This window comes from Oxyura jamaicensis, chromosome 5 (genome assembly GCF_011077185.1).
Source record: "Oxyura jamaicensis isolate SHBP4307 breed ruddy duck chromosome 5, BPBGC_Ojam_1.0, whole genome shotgun sequence".
Taxonomy (NCBI): domain Eukaryota; kingdom Metazoa; phylum Chordata; class Aves; order Anseriformes; family Anatidae; genus Oxyura; species Oxyura jamaicensis.
In genome coordinates, this window is record NC_048897.1 from 1,236,861 (window position 1) to 1,257,133 (window position 20,273).

The 20,273-nt window shown below is 36.9% G+C and overlaps 1 protein-coding gene across 4 annotated transcripts in view; it reads right to left on the minus strand.

The window, feature by feature from the left end:
- NELL1 (neural EGFL like 1) overlaps window positions 1-20,273 on the minus strand; it is a 291,463-nt gene that overhangs the window by 207,050 nt on the left and 64,140 nt on the right. For all 4 annotated transcript variants that reach the window (XM_035328005.1, XM_035328007.1, XM_035328006.1 and 1 more), the window contains exons 7-11: window positions 19,952-20,034; window positions 14,523-14,657; window positions 13,572-13,674; window positions 11,707-11,780; window positions 4,931-5,030 (exon numbers count right to left, since the gene is read on the minus strand). In XM_035328005.1, the coding sequence (XP_035183896.1) occupies window positions 4,931-5,030; window positions 11,707-11,780; window positions 13,572-13,674; window positions 14,523-14,657; window positions 19,952-20,034 (495 nt within the window). The remainder of the gene's footprint in view (window positions 1-4,930; window positions 5,031-11,706; window positions 11,781-13,571; window positions 13,675-14,522; window positions 14,658-19,951; window positions 20,035-20,273) is intronic.

The following is a 20,273-nucleotide window of genomic DNA, read 5'->3' on the forward strand; positions in this document are numbered from 1 at the left end:
TTGCTCCAATTTTTCTAAAGAACATAGGATCATAGAACATTATTCATATTTCAACTCCCAATATTTGACTGTAAAATGACCACCCATAAATGTACTAAAACAAGTATGAAATATGTCAGACTTCATGATACCAGACATAAAATTATCACTTCTGCACAAGGAAGTGCACAACATGGCTGTCCCAAATGAAATCATCTAAAATGAATCACTTATTCCATTTGGAGGCACCTAAAAATTGCTCTATTTTTTTCCAGCCTTCTTAACCTCTTCACATTCCAGTTCCCAGAATCTGCTTTCCCAGAGCAGTATGCTCAACTGTTTTGTGCTCTCATAGTTTTTTTTTTTTTTTTTTTTCAGTACCTAACACGTTTGGTAATTTGGTTTAATTAACAATTGAAGAATGCAAGAACACATTCACAAGTATTGTTGGAATCAATATACCCTATCCATATCTCCTCACGTTTTTTAGAGACAACACTGCTACACCTCCCATTTTTCTGGTGGTTTCCTTAAAACATCTGTAATGCTTTCTGTACTACTTACAGTTTCCCTCACTGCTCACTTCAGAAATTCTAAACTCTCCTTCTCTTGCTCTTCCAGAATCTACCCTTCAGCAATCCATGTTTCATTATTTCACACATTAGAGGCTTCTAAAAAGAATGCCGGGGATACTTACATTAATAGCATGAGTAATGCCCAAAAGGTCCAAGGTCATTTCACCCTCAAAATCTTCACAATAATTATGGTTTAGTGCCACATTTACAGTGTACACATATAATGTGAAATTGGGGAACAAATCATTGGAAGCGTCATAGAATTTGCACTGAGAATTATGCCCTTTCATGATCTGAATCAGTTTTTAAATGAGTCATGAGCAATGGAACACTTTGAAAAGCAGTCTTTATGCCTTCTGAGACTGTGGTCCCAGAACACAGTGGTCTGACATAAAGCGGTAACTTCATAAATTCTTTTAAGCTGCTATATGATTGCAGACCTTATTACACACTGTTTATTTGCGTGCATTAGAATAATGGCACTGCATGGCCTGGCAAACTTCTGAAGATATTTTTTTTCTTTTTGCAAACATGAAGGTCTTCTAAATCCTAAATATTGTTATACCTAAGCATAGCAAGTAGCTAATTCATATTTATCAACCTCCATTATAAAACTAATAAAACTAACCTCTTAATAAAACTAAAACGTTGAAATAATTCATACTTTACAGCAATGAAGAGAAACATTTTATTTCTGAAAAAAAAAAAAAAAAAAACTCAGGTTCAGAGCTAGACATGGACAGATGAGAAGTATGCTAATTGAAGAGCCTTCTCATGTTCCAACTGAAAGAACTGAAATCCCCTTACAACAAAGCAAAGCAGTACAAGTGAGGATAGCAGAAGCCTCATTTTTAGACTATAGTGCTGTTTCTGCAGAAATGCATGCTTCGGCTCATCAGTAGCGTTCTCCCCTTCCTGCTAACCAGCATCATCAGTCAATCTAAATCCATCAGCCAAACCATATTACAGAATAGCAAATAAAAATTACTTTCTCCAGAAAGCAAACAGTTCTCACTACTTCATTATTTCCTCACACCCTCTTGCTTAGAGAGCATGACCAAAGGAGCTAGGGGCTGTTGAGGCTGTTCTAACATACCAAAATTACGAGAATAACAACATAAAAATTTTCTCATTAAATTTATTTGTATCACTCATTCAAAAGAGGCAAAATCCACTCTTTCAAAAATTATACACTGTCTTTGGCAAGGAGAAAAACAGCTGAAGGGAACAATAAAACACTTTTATGACACTTTTTTTTGTATTAGATTTGTCCCTGGGCCATAAAAAATGTAGTAGGCATGCTGTAAGAAAAAAAGAGTGATTCACAAAAAGGTAGTAAAAGCATATATTTTAGCCCACAATGATTCTTTGTAAAATTTTACAATTAACTAAACTTTTTCTAAGCCTCAAAGAGAGCTTAATAATACCACACGCCCTGCCAAAAACTATGAAGTAGCCAAAGTAGCCACATTGTGTAAACAGGTATTTGTATTACAGCACGCCGATTAAGGGCAAAACAACATGCAGTCCCCATTACATTCAAGAGACCCTACATACAGATCTGTTGAGGCCCATTTTTGTGTTCAGGTTCATCAAATCACAAAAATAAACTGTCACTGTACAGCAAAGTACTTCCAAAATATGCCCACCTTGCTGCTCTCCTTATACAAACATTTTACCGAAATCTATACATTGACTTTTATCATATTATTTTCATAATAGTACTTCTGCCCTATTTTACAATCATGTAGCAAACCTGAGGAAGAAATGGTGTCATTTGCTGTTTTTACTTTTCTAACCATTTATGACCAATAATGACTATCTAGGAAGCTCACCACCTGCGTATTCAATTCAGTCCTTTGCTGACTCAGTTTCCACCACCATAAACACCACCGTTTTTTTTTGTTTTGTTTTTTTTGTTTGTTTGTTTTTTCCCCTTGCATAACCTGTTTTATTTTAAGCATTTAAGCTGTTACTGTGGTAGACATTACCAAGCAAAGGGATTTTAGCAAATGTTCAGCAAAGGTATTTTCTAACTCTACAGAACATGAAATTCTATAGAGGTTTTCCATGTTTCAACAACTCGATACTAAAGAAAGCACAACTTGGTATGAAAACAAAACCTAACAGTCAACAGTATGTACTGATAAACTTTGCATAGTATCATCGGTCTCATTTACCGTTACTGTTGAAGGTTTACTAATCATCTTGTCGACTGTTAGAGTTAAATGCCAATGCCATTTGTCCTCATACATATAATGTGAAATTTGCACATAATGTGTAAGTGATTCGTGTGGGTATCCAATAATTTTTCATTACTCAATATTATATTTACCACTGTGTTTTTTCTTCACTGCTTTTCTTCTTGGACAACGAAAGATAAACATAGGCTCTTAAGGAAATCATTACTACAAGAGAGAGAAGTACTGTAGTACTGTATCCCTTCCCCATAAAGGACATACTGGAATATGACCAGACCAGAAACTATAGCCATGAGAAACAAGAAATTCTTAACAAATATTCCTGGAAAAAAAAAAAAAAAAAAAAAAAAAAAAAAAAAAAAAAAAAAAAAACACTACCAATTTAGGCTGCATGGAACCGAAGCCAAAGTGTCAAGCATATATCCTACTGCAAGACCTAAAAATCAGTTTAGGAGTGCTAACTTCAATTTATCGCCTTACAACATCGACAAAACTAATCACGAATTTAAGCATAATTTTGAAAATAATTTTAAAAAGCAAAGAAGAAATAAAAATGAAGAACATACTGTTTTAGTAGAAAGCAAAAGCAGAACTGGCATGGAAGTTTGGTGTATCAGCCTGAAAGTTTATCAGAATTCATAGGAAGTGAAAGTACAATTCCTTCCTCTGCTTCTGGAGACCATCACATAAGTATACATACTCATGCTATTTTATAAATAATAAAAACAGTCTGGGGATGAATATCTAAAAAGGAGTACCTATCATTAACAATAATATAGGATTGAATAATTATAGAACTTATCTTTCATCAACTTTGAAGCTTTCAGCTTTCTAACACTTCTAAGTAATGAAGCTAATTTTTCAGTACTACACTACATCAAACTAGGCCATCTGTTAAGAAGTATCATTAAGACATTGAGCCCTCTAAGGGACAAAGAAGTAACGTTTACTGCTTGCTTAAATAGTTACAGATGGTTCTAGAAAGTGACTGAAAAAAATCATGTTTATATTCTTAGTCCATCATCCAGCAAGCAGTCTCAAACGTGCTAGCCCCGGCATTCATTTCCAAGTTCAAGGCCTTAGTAAATATTTAACTACACATATTTATTAAATAATTTTTACTGGCCAGAGGGACAGATTCAGCCTTCCTCAGCATCTACTGTGACACTCTGGAAGAATTTACATACAGGCAAGAAAGCAACCCAGCAGGGCCTGACAACCATCTAAGTCTGGAAATATCTTATGCTTGTTTGGCATGCCTCTTGCTTGAACATTTCTGAGGTGCAGCACTAAGAGCTGGCACACAAGACCTGCTCTGAGGGACTAGAGTCCCCTTAAGCTCAGTTGAGAAACAGTGCCAAAGGAAAGGTACGGAACAAAGGAACCATACAAGCATATCCAAGGAACAACTGTAACACCTTTCACCCAGCAGCTCACTCATTACAACATGCTCTAAAAAGAAAGCTTATTCAAGTTCTCTAGCCTTGTGAAATCCACGTTTTCCTCACTTCAAGTGATTTCCTCAGCTAAGATATTAGCCAGGGCTTGTTCAGTCTGATCCAGCATGCAACCAGGATTCACTAAGGATGCAAGGGAATAAGCAAGAGGAACCTGCATCTCAGCACCCCACTAGAAGGGGAACTAATAGGATTCTGGGCATTAGACTTATTTTTTCATTTTTATTCTGTAATTGTCCAGCTCAATTTATTAATGAGTCCTGAGAGAACTCAAAACTAAATCAGCTTCAAAGCATGCATTGAACTAGAATCTTCATGTTATTATTGTTATTTTAAGATTGAGAGTGCTCACAAGTTTACTCCCCAAAACCTTGGAACCCTGTACATTTAGTGCAGTTGCAAGTTCAAGCAGTGTAAGACACCTCTTATTTTAAACAATTTCTTCACAATGGGAATTCGTAAGAGATACTGGACCCTTTGTTCCCCAGTGCTTTCTTCTCTCCCTGCCCCTCTCTAATTCAGAGCAATTACAGCTATGTAGCTGGTAAGTCTTCTACCCAAAGGAATATTACAGACTGGCTTTATGTGAAGGCTAATTACAGACTCAGGTTCGTGGAAGTACCTAATATCTCATTAAAAAGAATTGTTCCATCCAGTGTATCCCCCCACTGAATCAGCAATATAAATTCCTTCCAAGCATGAGTAGACTCTGGCTTACCTCTGCAAACACTGCAACATTGGTTCTCTGGAAGAACGTGATCTTTTTCTGAGCAGTTCAATGGCGGACAAGTCTCTGTTACTTTTACTAAAACTCCATTCTGAAAATAAATAACATTTTTTTAAATGACTTGAATGAAAACACGTGCAATGGCAAGGATCACAATTTTCCATCTATAACTCTGGCAACCTCTAATAACACCAAGAGTAAACTGGTAGGCAGCAAGCTAAATTTATTTTTATACCATAAACCAGAATCTAAAGTAATTCCATTGGATGTGTCTACGCCCACAGTTGGAAAAAAAAAATAAAAAAAATATGACAAGTATTTGAAGGAATTAAAGAACTTCTCTCTAGGTATCTGTTAAAGACAGCCTTTCAGCTTTGTACAAGTCCAAGTTTAACTCCTCTTCGTTCATATTCTACGAACCTCCCTGCTAAGTGATCGGGCTCAAGTGCTCACAACAGATAGATGTTTTCAGATGTCACGTATTGCCCTTCTGTGTCCAACTAAAAGGGTCTGTTCTTTAGAAATACTTATCACCTAATTTCCACAAATCAGGTCCTTCAAAGCTATGACAAGGCAGAAATCCCATCTTGAGGTATCCATACAGAGATAGCCATATAAAATGTAAAATAAGCTCAAGATATTACCATGACTTTGATTTCTGGTAGATTTAGGTTTAGACTATAGAGGAGGTCTAGTTGCTGATAGGGATTTTCTGAAGTACTTGACAAAGAACAGAGCTGGAGAGATTTTGCACCATGATTTTACTCCATCTTTTTCCTAGCCACCAAATCAGCTTCATTATAGCTGCAGACCAAACAGATCTGCTCTTCAGTTAGTTGACTCTTAACACCTTGCCCCAAAATAGCCTTCTCTTTTATTTTCTCACCCTCCAGCCTTCTATATACCTTTATTTACTTCGTGGATCAGAGACCAACAACCAATTCTTTGCTGAGTTAGAAACATCTGTCCCACAGGACTGTCCACACTTGAGTAGTTCTATTTTCTCAAGCACTATGAACCTCTACTAAGAACACTGGTAGCCTGTTATATTGCCAATAAACCATTTGAATATACCTAGCCACGCTTCTCCCAAAATGCTTACCATGGTGCCTCACATGGCAGAGCAAAAAGATGATATGAGAGTTTCAGCTTTCTTAAAATAAATTAATTATACTTTCTAGCTATTGTGATTGCAGAAGAATTTTTCAAAATATAACCCAAATGCATCTAGGGCTGAGCAAGCACTGGACAACTTATACCAAAAAGAAGACAAAATACGTTATTAAAGCCACTAATCTCATAATCCGTGGGGGCAGATACATGACGTTTAATAGAATATGTTGATCACATCTATGCGTCTCTCTGGTATCAAGAAACTTCTCTATGGAGAGACACCCTTGCTAGCCCAAAGCTTGCTGTCAGATCTACAAGACACTGTGCCACACCATGCTGAAGAACTAGCTCAGGTGTCAGAAACCATACGATTAAAACTCTTTGCTGGTAATTAACCTCACCAACAAGGCCATGCTGATTCAGCTGTGTCACTTCAGAATTCAGAATTAGCTTTCACGGCATCAAATTATCCTACACAGTTATGAACACAGAAATGCTTACTGAGTCTACAAGGTGCAAATGATGTACAAGGTGCCCAGTAGCTAGCAAGACTTAAAACTGAGAATTGCAGCAGCAGGGAGTGAAAACTGACCGATCTACAGACACAGCTAGTGACTGCCCATGAGACTGCATTCTTAAGTCTAAGCAGGGTCAAGACATTTTTCTTGCTGCCTATTTGTCTTAACTGGCAAGTTGCATCAGCTGCTGTCATGAAAAAATAAAATAAACCCACAGGCATTAGTTTTTCCTTTTGTTTTGTGTTTTTCTGTTTGTGTTTTTTTTTTTTTTTTAAAGTCTCCCTACAGTATCATTCAGCATGCATCATCCAAGCAAGTGCCCACACAAGAGCAATGAAGTTAATGGAGGTATTAGGTCTCCTGATCTCACTTCCACAAGTGAAAGGGAAGAATCCCCCACGGTTGCCTGTGCAACAACAGCAGCATAGGTGATAAAAGAACCAGACACAGGGAGCCGTCATTTACTATCATGTTATCAAACTACCAGCTGCAAAAGCTCTAGCTGTAACTTATCGCTTATTCAAGCTCGGACAAGACAATCACAGAAGGGGTACAGTATGTCACCATATGAACAAAGTGTTCACTGACAATAAATCCAATCAAATAAACAGCAAGAAATCAAGAAATAGTATGAAAGTCAAATCAGTGATTTGGATAAAACAAAAAGCTAAGGAAAAAAAAAAAAAAGAGAGCAAGACAGAGAAATGCAAGCTACGTTCATGCCCCCTTTAGTGAATCTTAAGGAGATTTTTTTTTAAATGAGAATTTATTAACTGACAGCTAAGATTTTATTTCCCTAGTTTCCCATTTTCTGCAAAACTTGCAACTTATTAAAACAAATCAAACGTTTTAGAATAATAAAAATGTTTCCACGATGAATATTCTTTGGATTACAATCAATTTGGTACAAACTCATACAGATCCAATTATAAGAATTATCATCACTAGATTTCAGATTTTATCCATGGAGATAAGTAAGAGTAGTTCACGCTTCAGAATTATTGCTTCCGACTGCCTTAGAAAAATGATTGACTTTTTATACTCTGTCCACATATGTATTCATAGAATCTGGACAGACATAGATGTCAAAAAGCCCTAATCTTCTTCTGGAATAAATAGGTCAAGCTCCAACTGTGGCATGCAGTCTATAGAGAATGAGATCTGGAATCAAACATTTACAAGACAATTACAGGTCTTGTAATTACAAGGATAAGTACAAAAATAAAAATTAAAAATGGATGAAAGCCTAATCAGTGACATGCACTGGAAATTGGAACCACAGGCTCAGATTACTAACTTTGGAAAATAACAGCCATATATCAGGGTTATTTTGGTTGCGTTTTTTTGTTGTTGGTGGTGGTGGTTGGTTGTGCTCTTGTTTTAGCTGTTATTGATAAGCCTTTCAGTATAAAGTTCCAGATAGTGTCCTCAGCTGTCACTCAAAGCACCACACTGCTCCTCATTTTTTGAAAAAGCTTCTCAAAGTCAGTAGAGCCCTGTCCATCTTTCTAACATTTGTATGGCATTCCAACTCCCCACTCCCAGCCATCAGTGAGTAAGAATTTGTTCTTGCACCTTTTGTTGTCAAACATTGGCCATTTTTGAATAGGCATCATGTCATTCACAGCCATTAACCCAGAAGTCAGCTGATCGGCTGAAAATTCCCAATCCAAAAGTTATAGAATTCTTTCCATTGTCTTTAAATGAGCCATGCTGACACATTGTTGCAATCCACAAACTGAAATAACCACTTACTGAATGCAGCAAGGTGCAGTTTTCTGAATCACTGACACACTTGTATTTTCTAGAGTGACCTCAACAGGCTGGAGAAATGGTCAGACAGGAACCTCAAAAACAAGAAGTGCCAGTCCTGAACCTGGGAAGGAACGACCCCACGCACCAGTATATGCTAGGGGATGCATGGCTGAAGAGCAGCTCATCAGTAAAGGACCTGGGAGGCCTGGTGGACACCAAGTTTAATATGACCTGGCAGCGTGCTTCTGTTGCAAAGAAGGCTAAGAGTATCCTGTGCTGTGTTAGGCCAACTATTGTCAGTTGGTGGAGGGAAGTATCATCTGCTCAGCACTGCTGAGTCCACACCTGGAGTACTGTGTTCCATTCCCCAGTACATACAAGAGATGAAACAGCGGAGGAGAGATCAGCAAAGCATCACTAGGATAAGAGACCAGAATGTCTCTCCTGGGAGGAAAAGCTGAGAGCTAGGACCGTTTAGCCTACAGAAGAAAAGGATCAGGGGGTTCTTATTAATAGGTATGACTATCTGAACAAAGGATTCAATAATAACTTAACCATGTTCTTTTCAGTGGTGTTCGGTGACAGAACAAGAGGCAATGGGCACAAACTGAAACAGGATGTTCCTCCTCTGGCCATCACGAAGAACTTCTTTACTGTGGGGGTGACTGAGTACTGACACAGGTTGCCCAGAGAAGCTGTGGAGTCTCCCTGCTTGGAGCCACCTGGACATGGTCCTGAGCAACCTGCTCTGAGTGTCCCTGTTTGAGCAGGAAGGTTGGACCAGGTGACTTCTGGAGGTCACTTCCACCCTCAACCATTCCATGATTCTTAAGAACACATGCACTCATTTTCATCATTTTCTCTTTGTAGATCAATCTAGAGAGAGGACAGGATTCCAGCTGGGTACAAGCAAACAGCTGTCTATCAGTAGCATCTGTGCTTACGGTTAAGAGGATGTGCACCATAAATACATCTTTTAGGATTAGTTTTCAGAAATAGAAAGAACAGCTCACAGCCTGATAAACTTCGATCCATCTAGATCCATCATTATTATTATTATTATTGTTAGATGGGATAAATCTAAGTTAAAAGCCTCTTAAGCTTGGTTGGTACCTATGCAAGAAATAAAATAATTCTATCTTAAAACAAAAAATAAAACATGAAATTTCAACTTGATCTACTTGACATTACTGCACCTACAAATATATCCTCCTTTACAGACACAGGAACTACTCCCTGAGACTTTTTTCCCCTCAGCATTTCTGTGTTTCTACACTAACAAAATAGACAGTTGACCTGTATCCCCTACTGTATGTCTTTCATGGATCGACAGCTTTTCAAACTTGATGTCTGCTTTTCAAATCTGAAAACTTAACACACACTTTTTTTTTTAACGAGTCGTTTTCCTAGCACAAAGCCCTTTCTTTAGTTATTCAACAGCAGTGGCAAAAGCAGAAAAAATCTCCTCATCTCGTCCACCAGCAGCTCTGCATGGAATAGAAAATTATTACTACAGCAATAGTTAAACTCAATACCATTCAAACTTCATCTAGCAAGCATTCCTAATTGAAGCAGTAAATAAGAAGGTGCTTCGCTTAAGGCTTTAAGAGGTTATGCTTAAGGCACACTGAATGATTCTCCTGTCAACATATGTCCTATTGTAGAAGCAAACAGTAACACCCACTTAAATACTCTCCAAAGTCAGAATGACAAGATTTGCCAGTGAGGTTTGATGTCTTCTTGAAACACAGCTGTAGAGGAATCTTCTTTTTCGAGGCATAAGCCCATTTTTTCGTGATATCCCATTAGCATGTTTTTTCAAACACTTGTCAATATTCTTCATTAAGATATAAATAATATGAACTGTAACATTACTGCAATTAGCATTGCCATATGAACTTCCTTTAACAATAAGTAAAATGCAAAAGCTCTTTTTGTTATTATTTCTATCATCGCTAACATGAGAAATATTTTATGCTCAGTGTTTCGCTTTTGATCTTCACAAATGTTTTATCATACTCATAATGATGAATATAATGCTCTTATTGATAGCATAGAGGAGTTCCAGAACCATAATTTAGATCACTCTGTTTTCACTTTAATGTGAAAATCTTCCCGTTCTCATCTTACTTCATACAGGCAGTTTCCCTCCCAAATAAACCTTCCATGTCATATTATAAATATAACAGGCACCTTAGTCTGTCTTCAAGGCAACGACCTTGCCCACGTATTTGTATATACAATGTTGAGCACCCCTACACAGCCAAACACTAACAGCAGCTAAGTAATTTCACACAACAAGCTGCTTTCACAATATCTGCAACCAGTTATTGTCCATTTCCATTAGTGAACATAAAATTGCTACTGTGCGATCAGCCACAAGAACAACAATAACCAGATCATTGTAATCTTTTCCAAATGTTTTTCATAATTGTTCTAGCATACTGATCTGTCAATAACATTTGTAAGCCTTCCCTTTATCACCTTCCCCCCTCCACAAACTCAACAAGATGTAAAAAACAAAAATACTTGAAAATTACATGAGCGCACAAATGTATTTAAAATAGTTGTGCCTTTCTGAAGCTATAAATCATGTTTCAGGCATAGACATACTCAAATTACAACAAACACATGTCTCAGCAAAGCAATGGGCCTTTTATCATCATCTACTACTACTCTCTTCTCCTAAGGCAAGTCTTGACAAAGACCGGTTTCTGCCACACTTGCACACCATGTGCAGTACTTACATACTCACTAACACTCCCTATTATGAATGCTTTTGTCTAAATACTGACTGTAGTTGCAGAAGCGTTACAAATTTGACAGAGATCCCAGTCCAGTTTTTAGTAATTTTAGTAATTTACCTCAATTTGTAGTAAGGCCAGATTGATAGTTCAAGTAATACTAATTACTTGAATTAGTATTATTAGTATATATTAGTATATATATTAGTATATATTAGTAATTAGTTCAAGTAATATAGTAATATAGTAAGATAGTTCAAGTAATACTAGGGAAAGCCTATAGTAATTCAAACAATGAAAGCCAGGTTGCTACAAATTTTAGAACATATAGCCTAAGTTAGCAACAGCCTCAAGTTGCTTCTGCCTCTTTCTAGACCCTGTGAAAGCCAGAGAGATGAAAGAGAAAATATCTGTCCAAGTCATTGTGCATGTTGTTATTACCCTGCAAGAGGCGTATTCCTGCCTTGTTTACATGTCTGTGGCTTTCATTCACTTCAGGGTCACCTTTTCAAGACAACGGACATTACCTTTATGTGAAGAAAGCCTAAAAAAATTACACTAACTTACCATTGTTACTTTCGGACACCACACATGCATTTAAAATCAGAAAAAAAAAAATTATACAAATGAAACTTACTCGACATTCCCTGCAGTTCTTGGTTAATACTCGTTGACCTTCTGCTAGCACTTTGCCTCCATAGATACACTTTGCTGTAATTTAAGAAGAGAAGGTAAGGGATTAAAAATAATTAAATATAGTTTTTAAGTAGTAAACAAAAGCAAAGCATGACACAAAAGAAAATGAGTACTCACAATCACATACAGATAGCATTATAATAGCGAGTTTGATTCCAAAAAACTTGAAAATGAGTACGAGATCAATCTTCATAATCTTTAAGAAATAAGTGTGTTTCTAAAGACCCTTTGTTTAAATTTACACACTTAAAATTGCTCAAAAAAAAAAAAAAACAGGTTTACAGAAAGATCTAATTTAATTGTCCACATTTTAAAATCAGACTTTTCTTTCTTTCTTTCGGTATCCCAGTTTTCTTGATTTTTCCAAGCTGCCCTAGTTGACATGCCTGAGTTGTGATTTCATTTATGAGAAAAACTTCTGATCAGGAAGCTTTGTTTTAATTAGGGATCCAATAAACTATTTTTTCTTTCTGTCTATTTTCGTGACATGACTGCTTTTAAGAAAATCACGGACACGCCAGAAAAGCAAATCAAGTTAATCCGCAACTCAGAAAAATGATGAGATTTTAAACAGAATTATAGCCTTCTGTCAGATAGTCATCTAAAGGCTAACACAGGATGGCAGGGATCAAAACAGAACTACCTCATTTTTAAAACCCTTAACTTATCACACACTAGGACTACTTTGTTCGTTAACCCACAGCTGAGACAGGAAACTTCAATAATCCAGCCATTCAATAATCCCTAGAGACAGCAAATTACAACTGATGATTCTATCAGGGCTAAATAAGAAAAGCATGGAGAAGTTCACACCTGTGGTGCAGCTCTTTGGAAACTCTCTGCAATTACTACTATATACCCAAAAGTGACTGACTGTGGCCCTAGCATATCATTCTGTCAAGGAGCTGGCATTTACAATCAATTTCAATCAACGTCCATACATCTCTTCCCATTGACTGACATACTGAGTTCTTGTCAGAGTAACGAGTCAAGTTTGTGCCAATCACTGACAAAAGGCAAGTCTGATTGTTCATCTTTCCATTACAAATACCAGGAACAGCTTATTCATGGGGATATACATTGAATCTACAATTTGGTGCCTCGCAATTCTTTTAAGTCCAATTTTGAATGTTGTTCCTACATGCACTGTCAGCAAAGGAGCATCAGGAGAAGCTTCCAGTACCTCAGGTCCATGAAGGAAATTTCTAGACTCTCAGTGTTACAAATAAAAATATTTTGAGACCAAAAAAAATATATCATGCATGCAGGGCCACTTTTCCACCTAAGTTCTCTGTCCATAAATGTCTTTTCATTAGCAGAATACTCTTGACAAAATATAACAGAAATGAGATAGCACGAGTAAACAAGAGGAAGTGCAAAACCACAGCTCAAAGACATTTGTGTTTGGGACTAATTAATTCACTGACTGAATAAAGCCAGGAGAAGTCTAGGCAAGTGTTATTCTTCTCCATATAAATCTTAAAGTAATTCAATGTCCCTCTCCTATAACTATAGCAAAACTCAAGCATGAAGTTTACTAGTCTCCAAGATGAAAATCTCCAAGAAGGAAAAAAAACGCTGCTACTTAAGGCAAGACTGGCATCAGTATTCAGCCAAAATTTACAATGCTTATTCATTTCTCAGCGAGTATTTATTTTCTTCTTACATGGCAAGTTTGCCACTGTGTTTCCTGTTACCAGAATTACCAGGACCTATGAAAGTCTTTATAAAATATGCTTGTTTTCAGGACAAACTGAACTCTGCTTAACAGGGGGAGGGGGTGAAGGGTCTCTGTGATGTACTCACCCTTGCATATTTTACAGCACTGGCTTTCCACATGCACTGGGAGAGCATCAGGAGGACAATCAAGAGGGGGACAGGACATTCTTCGGCATTCTACAACTCCACTCTAAACAAATATTTTAAGACAAGATTCAGCTATGATTTTTGTAATTGGTGAGTATTTTGTCCAAAAGAGAGCATGCAGAAAACTAAGTAAATGAAACTAGCATTGTGAATTACAGACCCACGCTTGTGTAGCAACTTTAATCCTAACTAAAAACTTTTGCATTTGAAGGTGAACCACCCCTATGTTGGTACTTATTACTGGTTTTATCCCACTTTCCCTGAACAAAGCACATTAAATAGAGAACATAAGCCCATTTTTACAACAACATAAACACTACTCTCTGTAAGCTGTGCCAATCATCTTTGAGATTTTTAACAATCAGTTTTCTATTTTCTTGAGCAAATACAGGCTCTCTTCAGATATTTATCAAATAATTTCAACGAGACAAGATTTACATACTAATTCTCTTCTGTTCCTCCATTTTCATAGTGAACTGAAAAGAGAATCTGCAAGTTGTTACCATTCAAGAGGCAACCAAACACCTATGAATACTATTAAGATAATGCCTCCATTTTGGGGGGAAAAAAAAAAAATCTGCAGTGAAAACAATTCCAAACCAAATACAGACAACGCCCGATCTCATTCTAAAACTGTGAAGTCCTCACAGATATAAATAGAACAAATAAGATAGCACTGTCAAGGGAAAGCAGATTTTATTTATGAAGCTTCCACACATGAAATGTCAATTTTTCATTTATTTATTTTTACCATTTCCGTTCCTATCGGTAACACTGTCACTAGATACATATTAAAAATGTACCAGTTCTTTAGAGTTCACATTATGTATTCAAGGACCATTTTCACATTTGAATTAGGTCCTTCTCCTTAAACTCTTTAAAAATTCTTACTTTGCATGTGCAATTCCTGCAGTGATCATCTTCAACCCAAGAGTCTTTGTCTCTATAGATCAATCCATTTACTTGACAAGTCTTCTCACAGTGACAGTCTTCCAATTGACTCAGTCTTGTTTCTGCATAGTTTAGCTATAAATGAAAGTAACTTGATGAGATTTCTGCAATTTCAACATGACTTTTAAAAAGCAAATATAAGAAAGCATTACACTTATTTTTATCTGAACCAAGTTTAACTACCTTTGAAACACTGAACTAGGATGTCAACGGGTAAAAAACAACACTACTCCTCTGACTTTGACAGAGCTACCTGTGCAAACTAACAAGTGTTTATGATTTATGCAAGTGTCTCTTGTATTGCAATGAACCCCACTAACATCTCCTTAGGAAGGTCTAAGCACTACCACTAAAAGCACACAAACTACATTTGTTTTTAAATCAAAATTCTTAATGGTCCATCAACCTGATTATAAGTCATAAAGCATAAAGACTGGATGACTGATTTCTCCTAATTATTTCCACCTCTGCTTTGTCAAGCACCAGCCAGACTAATGCTTTCTAGCTTTCACAAAGGTCTTAACCTTATAACCGTAAGTAATATTTACAACATTTTAGTATAGTCTAGTATGAGTATTCCCAAGACTGATTCATGGAGAAGTCATGTTTCTGGAGTAAGCCCTAGTCTGGTGACTCTCAATGTTATTCGCTGTTCCCATTACCTCCTCAATTCCAGCTACTAAAGTGCATATAAAGAAGTTAAAACTGATGCACCTTTTCCAAGTGTTAAATCTGCATGCTAGCAATTGCTATATTTTCTGATGAGATACTACACAGTAATGAGCAGGGGAAATGCTCGTTCATGTAGAAGTAGAAAAGGCTTTTTGAACCATCCCACCATCACAGACCTACCCCTCCTACAAGGGATGGTTCTAAACTGGAATTCCTCCAGGTAAGAACACACTTCCTACTATGCATACCTGGTATGCCTGTGTACCTGCCATCATCTCTAAACCCTAACAGAATTCCAAGTGACTTTCTCATTTACTAAAAATAAAAACGTAAAACAAAAAAAAAAAGTCTTAATCTTTAGACGTAAATATGTGCATTCTTCAGGTTCCACAATTGCCATTGCTCTAAAAATTGCCCTGGAGCAGCTTTACAAGAGTTTCTCGAGGTTTTTATTTTTAACATTGACATTTGTCTTATGTGTATGAGCCATCACACTAAAGCCACTGCAAACAGAGAGGCTACCAAAATCTGGCACATGAACAAATTAATGCATACTTAATTCTGTTACAAATACAATGCCATTATTCCACATCATAGGTTGCTACATTTTAATAGTAGATTTAAAAAAAAAAAAAAAAAAAAAAAATGAATGCACAGTGCTCTAATTTATTTTTTACATAATGGCATATACTGGATATTCACACATTTCCATCCTCTAAAACTCCACCCACTTTACGTGGAAGTATTCTAATGTCTTTTTTCATATCTGCCAGTAAAAGAGCAAAATATTTAGGGAAAGAAAAAGGAAAGAAATACTCGTCAGGTTGCTGTGGGTTTTTTGTTGTTTGTTTTTGTTTGTTTGTTTTTTCCTCTGCAGTCCTCATGAGAGAAAGCTCTTAAGAACAGTTCTTTATTTCTTAAGTTGATATTCTGAGATAATACTCATCTCCCCCAAACTCATCATGATCTGGTGATTTCCAAACTGCTTTTCACATTTTAGACACAAAAACATCGTCTCACTGAACTGCTTGTATTCAGCAGAACCTCTTTTCAGGTCGTTATAATTAGTCATTATATTTACAGTGTATAAAACATCCAGATTTGTTAAAAGGGTGTTTGGTTTGTCTTATGCTTCTACTGCATTCAAGTATCTTGCATTTTTTAAAAAAACAAATGAATTAAAAAAGAACATTCCCATACAAGTGGGCTATACAAATTTTTAAAAGAGAGGTTTCTTGGAATACCCATTTTTGAAAATGCTAAGTACTATCATCCTTTATAAATTATTCCAGGAAAATGACAAAATGAGAAAATATTTTCCATTTATTAGCTTTTTATATCATTTCAGTTATCTTGCTGAATAAGTTTTATTTAAATATCATTTACATACTCTTCCAAGAAGCATCTTTAAACACACTAGAACAATTAAATGTCATCGGCTATACTAGAGTGACTAGAAACATCCTGTTAATTGAGAATTTTCGATTGAAATCAATAAAAGAATGAATTCTTTAAATTAGCTGATACATTTTTCACCAGTGTTGCCAAATGCACACAACTAGATTTGTTAAACATTTAAAACACTGCTAGAAAATCCTGAATTTTCTCCTATTCTTTAGCCTATGAACAGAAATACACTAATGAGGGAGAAGCAGCCCACACCATACCAAATATTTTCCATATTCTATTTCCAAATTCTAAGTTCTTAACATTCAGGAATATTACCTGCTATTCACATAGCTTATTTTCCTTGCTTCTCCTCTGCCCATAAAAATAACCAAAAGATGACAGATTTCTGTTTAAAATGTATTGTTTCTGACAAAACCAATAACAAATGTATCCAAAACAAACAAAAAACTATAAAACTTTACAAGGAAAATTGTTCACGCAAGTATTCGTGGTTATATGAATCCATGTTAGAAACAACCCAGCTAAACTATTCCAACAATGAACTCAAGAGCTTGACTTTGTCAGTTTTAAATCAAACTCAAGCTTCAGCCTTTCTGACCTCTGTGAAGGAAGAAGTTGCTGGATGTCTTCAGAGCCTCTCTCCAGCCCCAGCAACCATCACATCTGCATAAAAGCACACCCTAGTGTGGGCCCATAATTTACCAAAAATACACTGTATTACACTCAAGTAAATGCAAGAGATGCCCACATTGAATTCCGTAGAGTGTTAAAAGTTGTATGAACTATTTTATCCATCATATTTACAGAGGAACCAACAATATTCCAGCATTGCGGTTAGAAATGCTAAAATATAACATAATCCATTCCCACCTGCAGCAAATTAAAGTTTCAGCTGGATTCCTAACACACTGAGCTATGGTGTTTCTCTATTTAAGGACAAAAGATTAAATCAATTAAACTTTTTTACTGGAAAGACTGATTTAATTCAAATGACATCAAAAAATAGCACAGGCTTAAAAAGCCACGTCTTTACAAAATGTTGGTAGGAAGAGGGTACGAAGATGGTTAGCTGGTTACAGGTCATCATCAGATATTCCTGAACACAGCACTCCATGACAACTTGCTGCAGACAGTACTCTGCTAGGCCCCTTTCATAGCACCCACGTCACATGCTGAGCCAGCACAAGATACCTGGGACCCTGAGGTATAGCTCAAGGGAGAGAGTACTCCCTTCTCCTGTGTACAGCATAATTTGTACTGCTACCAAAATTAGTTGGCCCCAAAGCCACTATGTCTGATGTCTTCTTCCCAAAAATGCCCTGTACTGAGTCTTTGTAGTTTTACATTATATAAACTGCATGTAAAACATCCGTTGCAAACAACATTCACTGGTTTATTCAATGCTGTAATACCTCTGTAACCAAGCACAGATTGAGGGAGAAACTGAAACCCTAGACAGAGCTGAGGCTAAAAGCTACAGCTGGACTTGAAATAGTGCCTGCTTTTCCAAAACATGTTCATTGTCTGCATCTCTTGGTGCAGGGCCAGGAACCAAGCATCACTGCTCATGTGTGTTGCTTGCTTCACTGCAAGCCGGACCCTGACCACATGCCCTGTCAAATGGGATCTATACAGGTCACTCTACAGCCCTTCTTAACCCTGCTCTTTGCTTGCCATACATCACCCCATATAATACACTTGAATCTACATTAGTATCACTTGTGGCTATTGACCCCAGGACTGAAAAGTCAGATACAATCCTTAATGCTTCGCTCAAGCCTCTCTATTTATTTTGCTTTTGTCTATCAAATTAACTTCCTTTCCTACTGCATGCATTTTTCCTGAGCAGTATTTCTGCACCCACTGCAACGAAACAGTCAGGGCACTACTATAACAGAAAAGGAACGTGCAATGAAGAATTATCCCAGCACCACTTTCTGGAAGTAGAGAGTCTTTGCAGTACAAATGCTGTGTTATTTGCTTCCCCTTGGAAAGCACTAGCAAGCAAAAATATAATTAACAGCAGAGAAAGCAAGTTACTCAGTACAGTGCATAATTGGAACTTGCTCATGCCACCAGCAGGGCTCAAAATAATTGCCTCTGTTTCACAGTATAAGCAACAAACTGAACTAAAAGCTTCATATTTCTTATTCAGAGTCAGCCTGGCCAAAGCACATCAGTTGGGTAAGTGGATTGTCGGTATAATGCGTACACTCTTAAAAACAAAAGTTTCCCCTCCCCTGTTAGGAAGAAAAAGAGCACTTAGAGACAGCACAGAAACAAGTATCACACATATAAAGCTTTTTCACTAGTAGAACTACTATGTAAATCCCATTTGTGAAACTCCTTTTCTGTAACAACACTGAGATTACAGGTACCAGAGGTTGTTTTTGTTGCAGTTAAATCTACAAGTAATTAGCACATAAATGCTGTTTCAGATGAGACAATTAAGTGCCTTTTACCACAGAGCAGATGGTACACCAACATTAACCTAAAGAAGTGTTCACAGACCCTTTCATACAAACCAGGTTGTCACTTCTAAAACACTGCTTCCTACCCTGGAACTTGACCACAGTACTTAGCTGAAGCGCCTTGCCTAAGGCAGAGGTTGACTGCATAGTGTAGGAGCACAGCCTAAGGAAAATCCCCAAAATCCCAAACAAAAATCACTCTATCTTTCCACTCATCATGTTCAAAACCCAAACCAGAAGGGGAAAACAAGGAAAACAAAAAGAAAAACACCAAACCACGTAACATAGAGATTGGTTAACTCCTACACTGTTAAAGCCATTGATCAAAGGTGATGTCAAGATCAACACAGCCTGCAGCTTCATAGGCATTTCCATTCTGGGGCCTCATTCAGTTCCCAGGGAGATAGTATGCCAGTCCTGAAGATTTCACAGGACTTCCCACAGGCAAAATCACACCCTCTGACAGCGTCACACAGTGAGGAAATTGCTGAGGGATTTCACTCCTTTGTTTCTGCATTTATCCCTCAGCATGGAAGGGAAATCACACTAAGGCTTCTTATAGAAATCAGACATTGGGCATTTTTGTCACTATCTACCAAATAGGGAGGCAGCCAATAGAAGTTGTTTGAGACACAACATCCATGACACTATCTCCTTAAACCCAGTGCATATAAGGCTACTGGCAGAAAGAGGGAATAAATAAATAAATAAATAAATAAATAAATAAATAAAATAATTGCAACAGGAATAACTACTTTTATGTTGGTCTTAGCCCAGAAGAAAACAGAGAATTGACAAAAGGGCTTAGGTACCTACTTTTGCCGTCATTTTTGCCAGGAGTTCTTGCAAATCCATGATTCCTTGCACCAGACTTAAGAAATCACTGCAGGTTGGGCATGCTCAAAAAAGAAAGTTCAAAAGGAAAGGAAAGGAAGAGAGAGAACAAGACAATAACCCGTAAATAAATCAAGTCTGTCATACAGCTGAAATGTCAAATACTGGTTATCTGAATATTAAATTCAGTCTGTTTACGAAGAATTTTTGCCTTCTGGAAGTCAGCACATGCAAAAACGGCAAGCCTTAAAATATTTTTAAAATAAATAAGTAATTCACATTAAAAAACATAAAATTGATATAA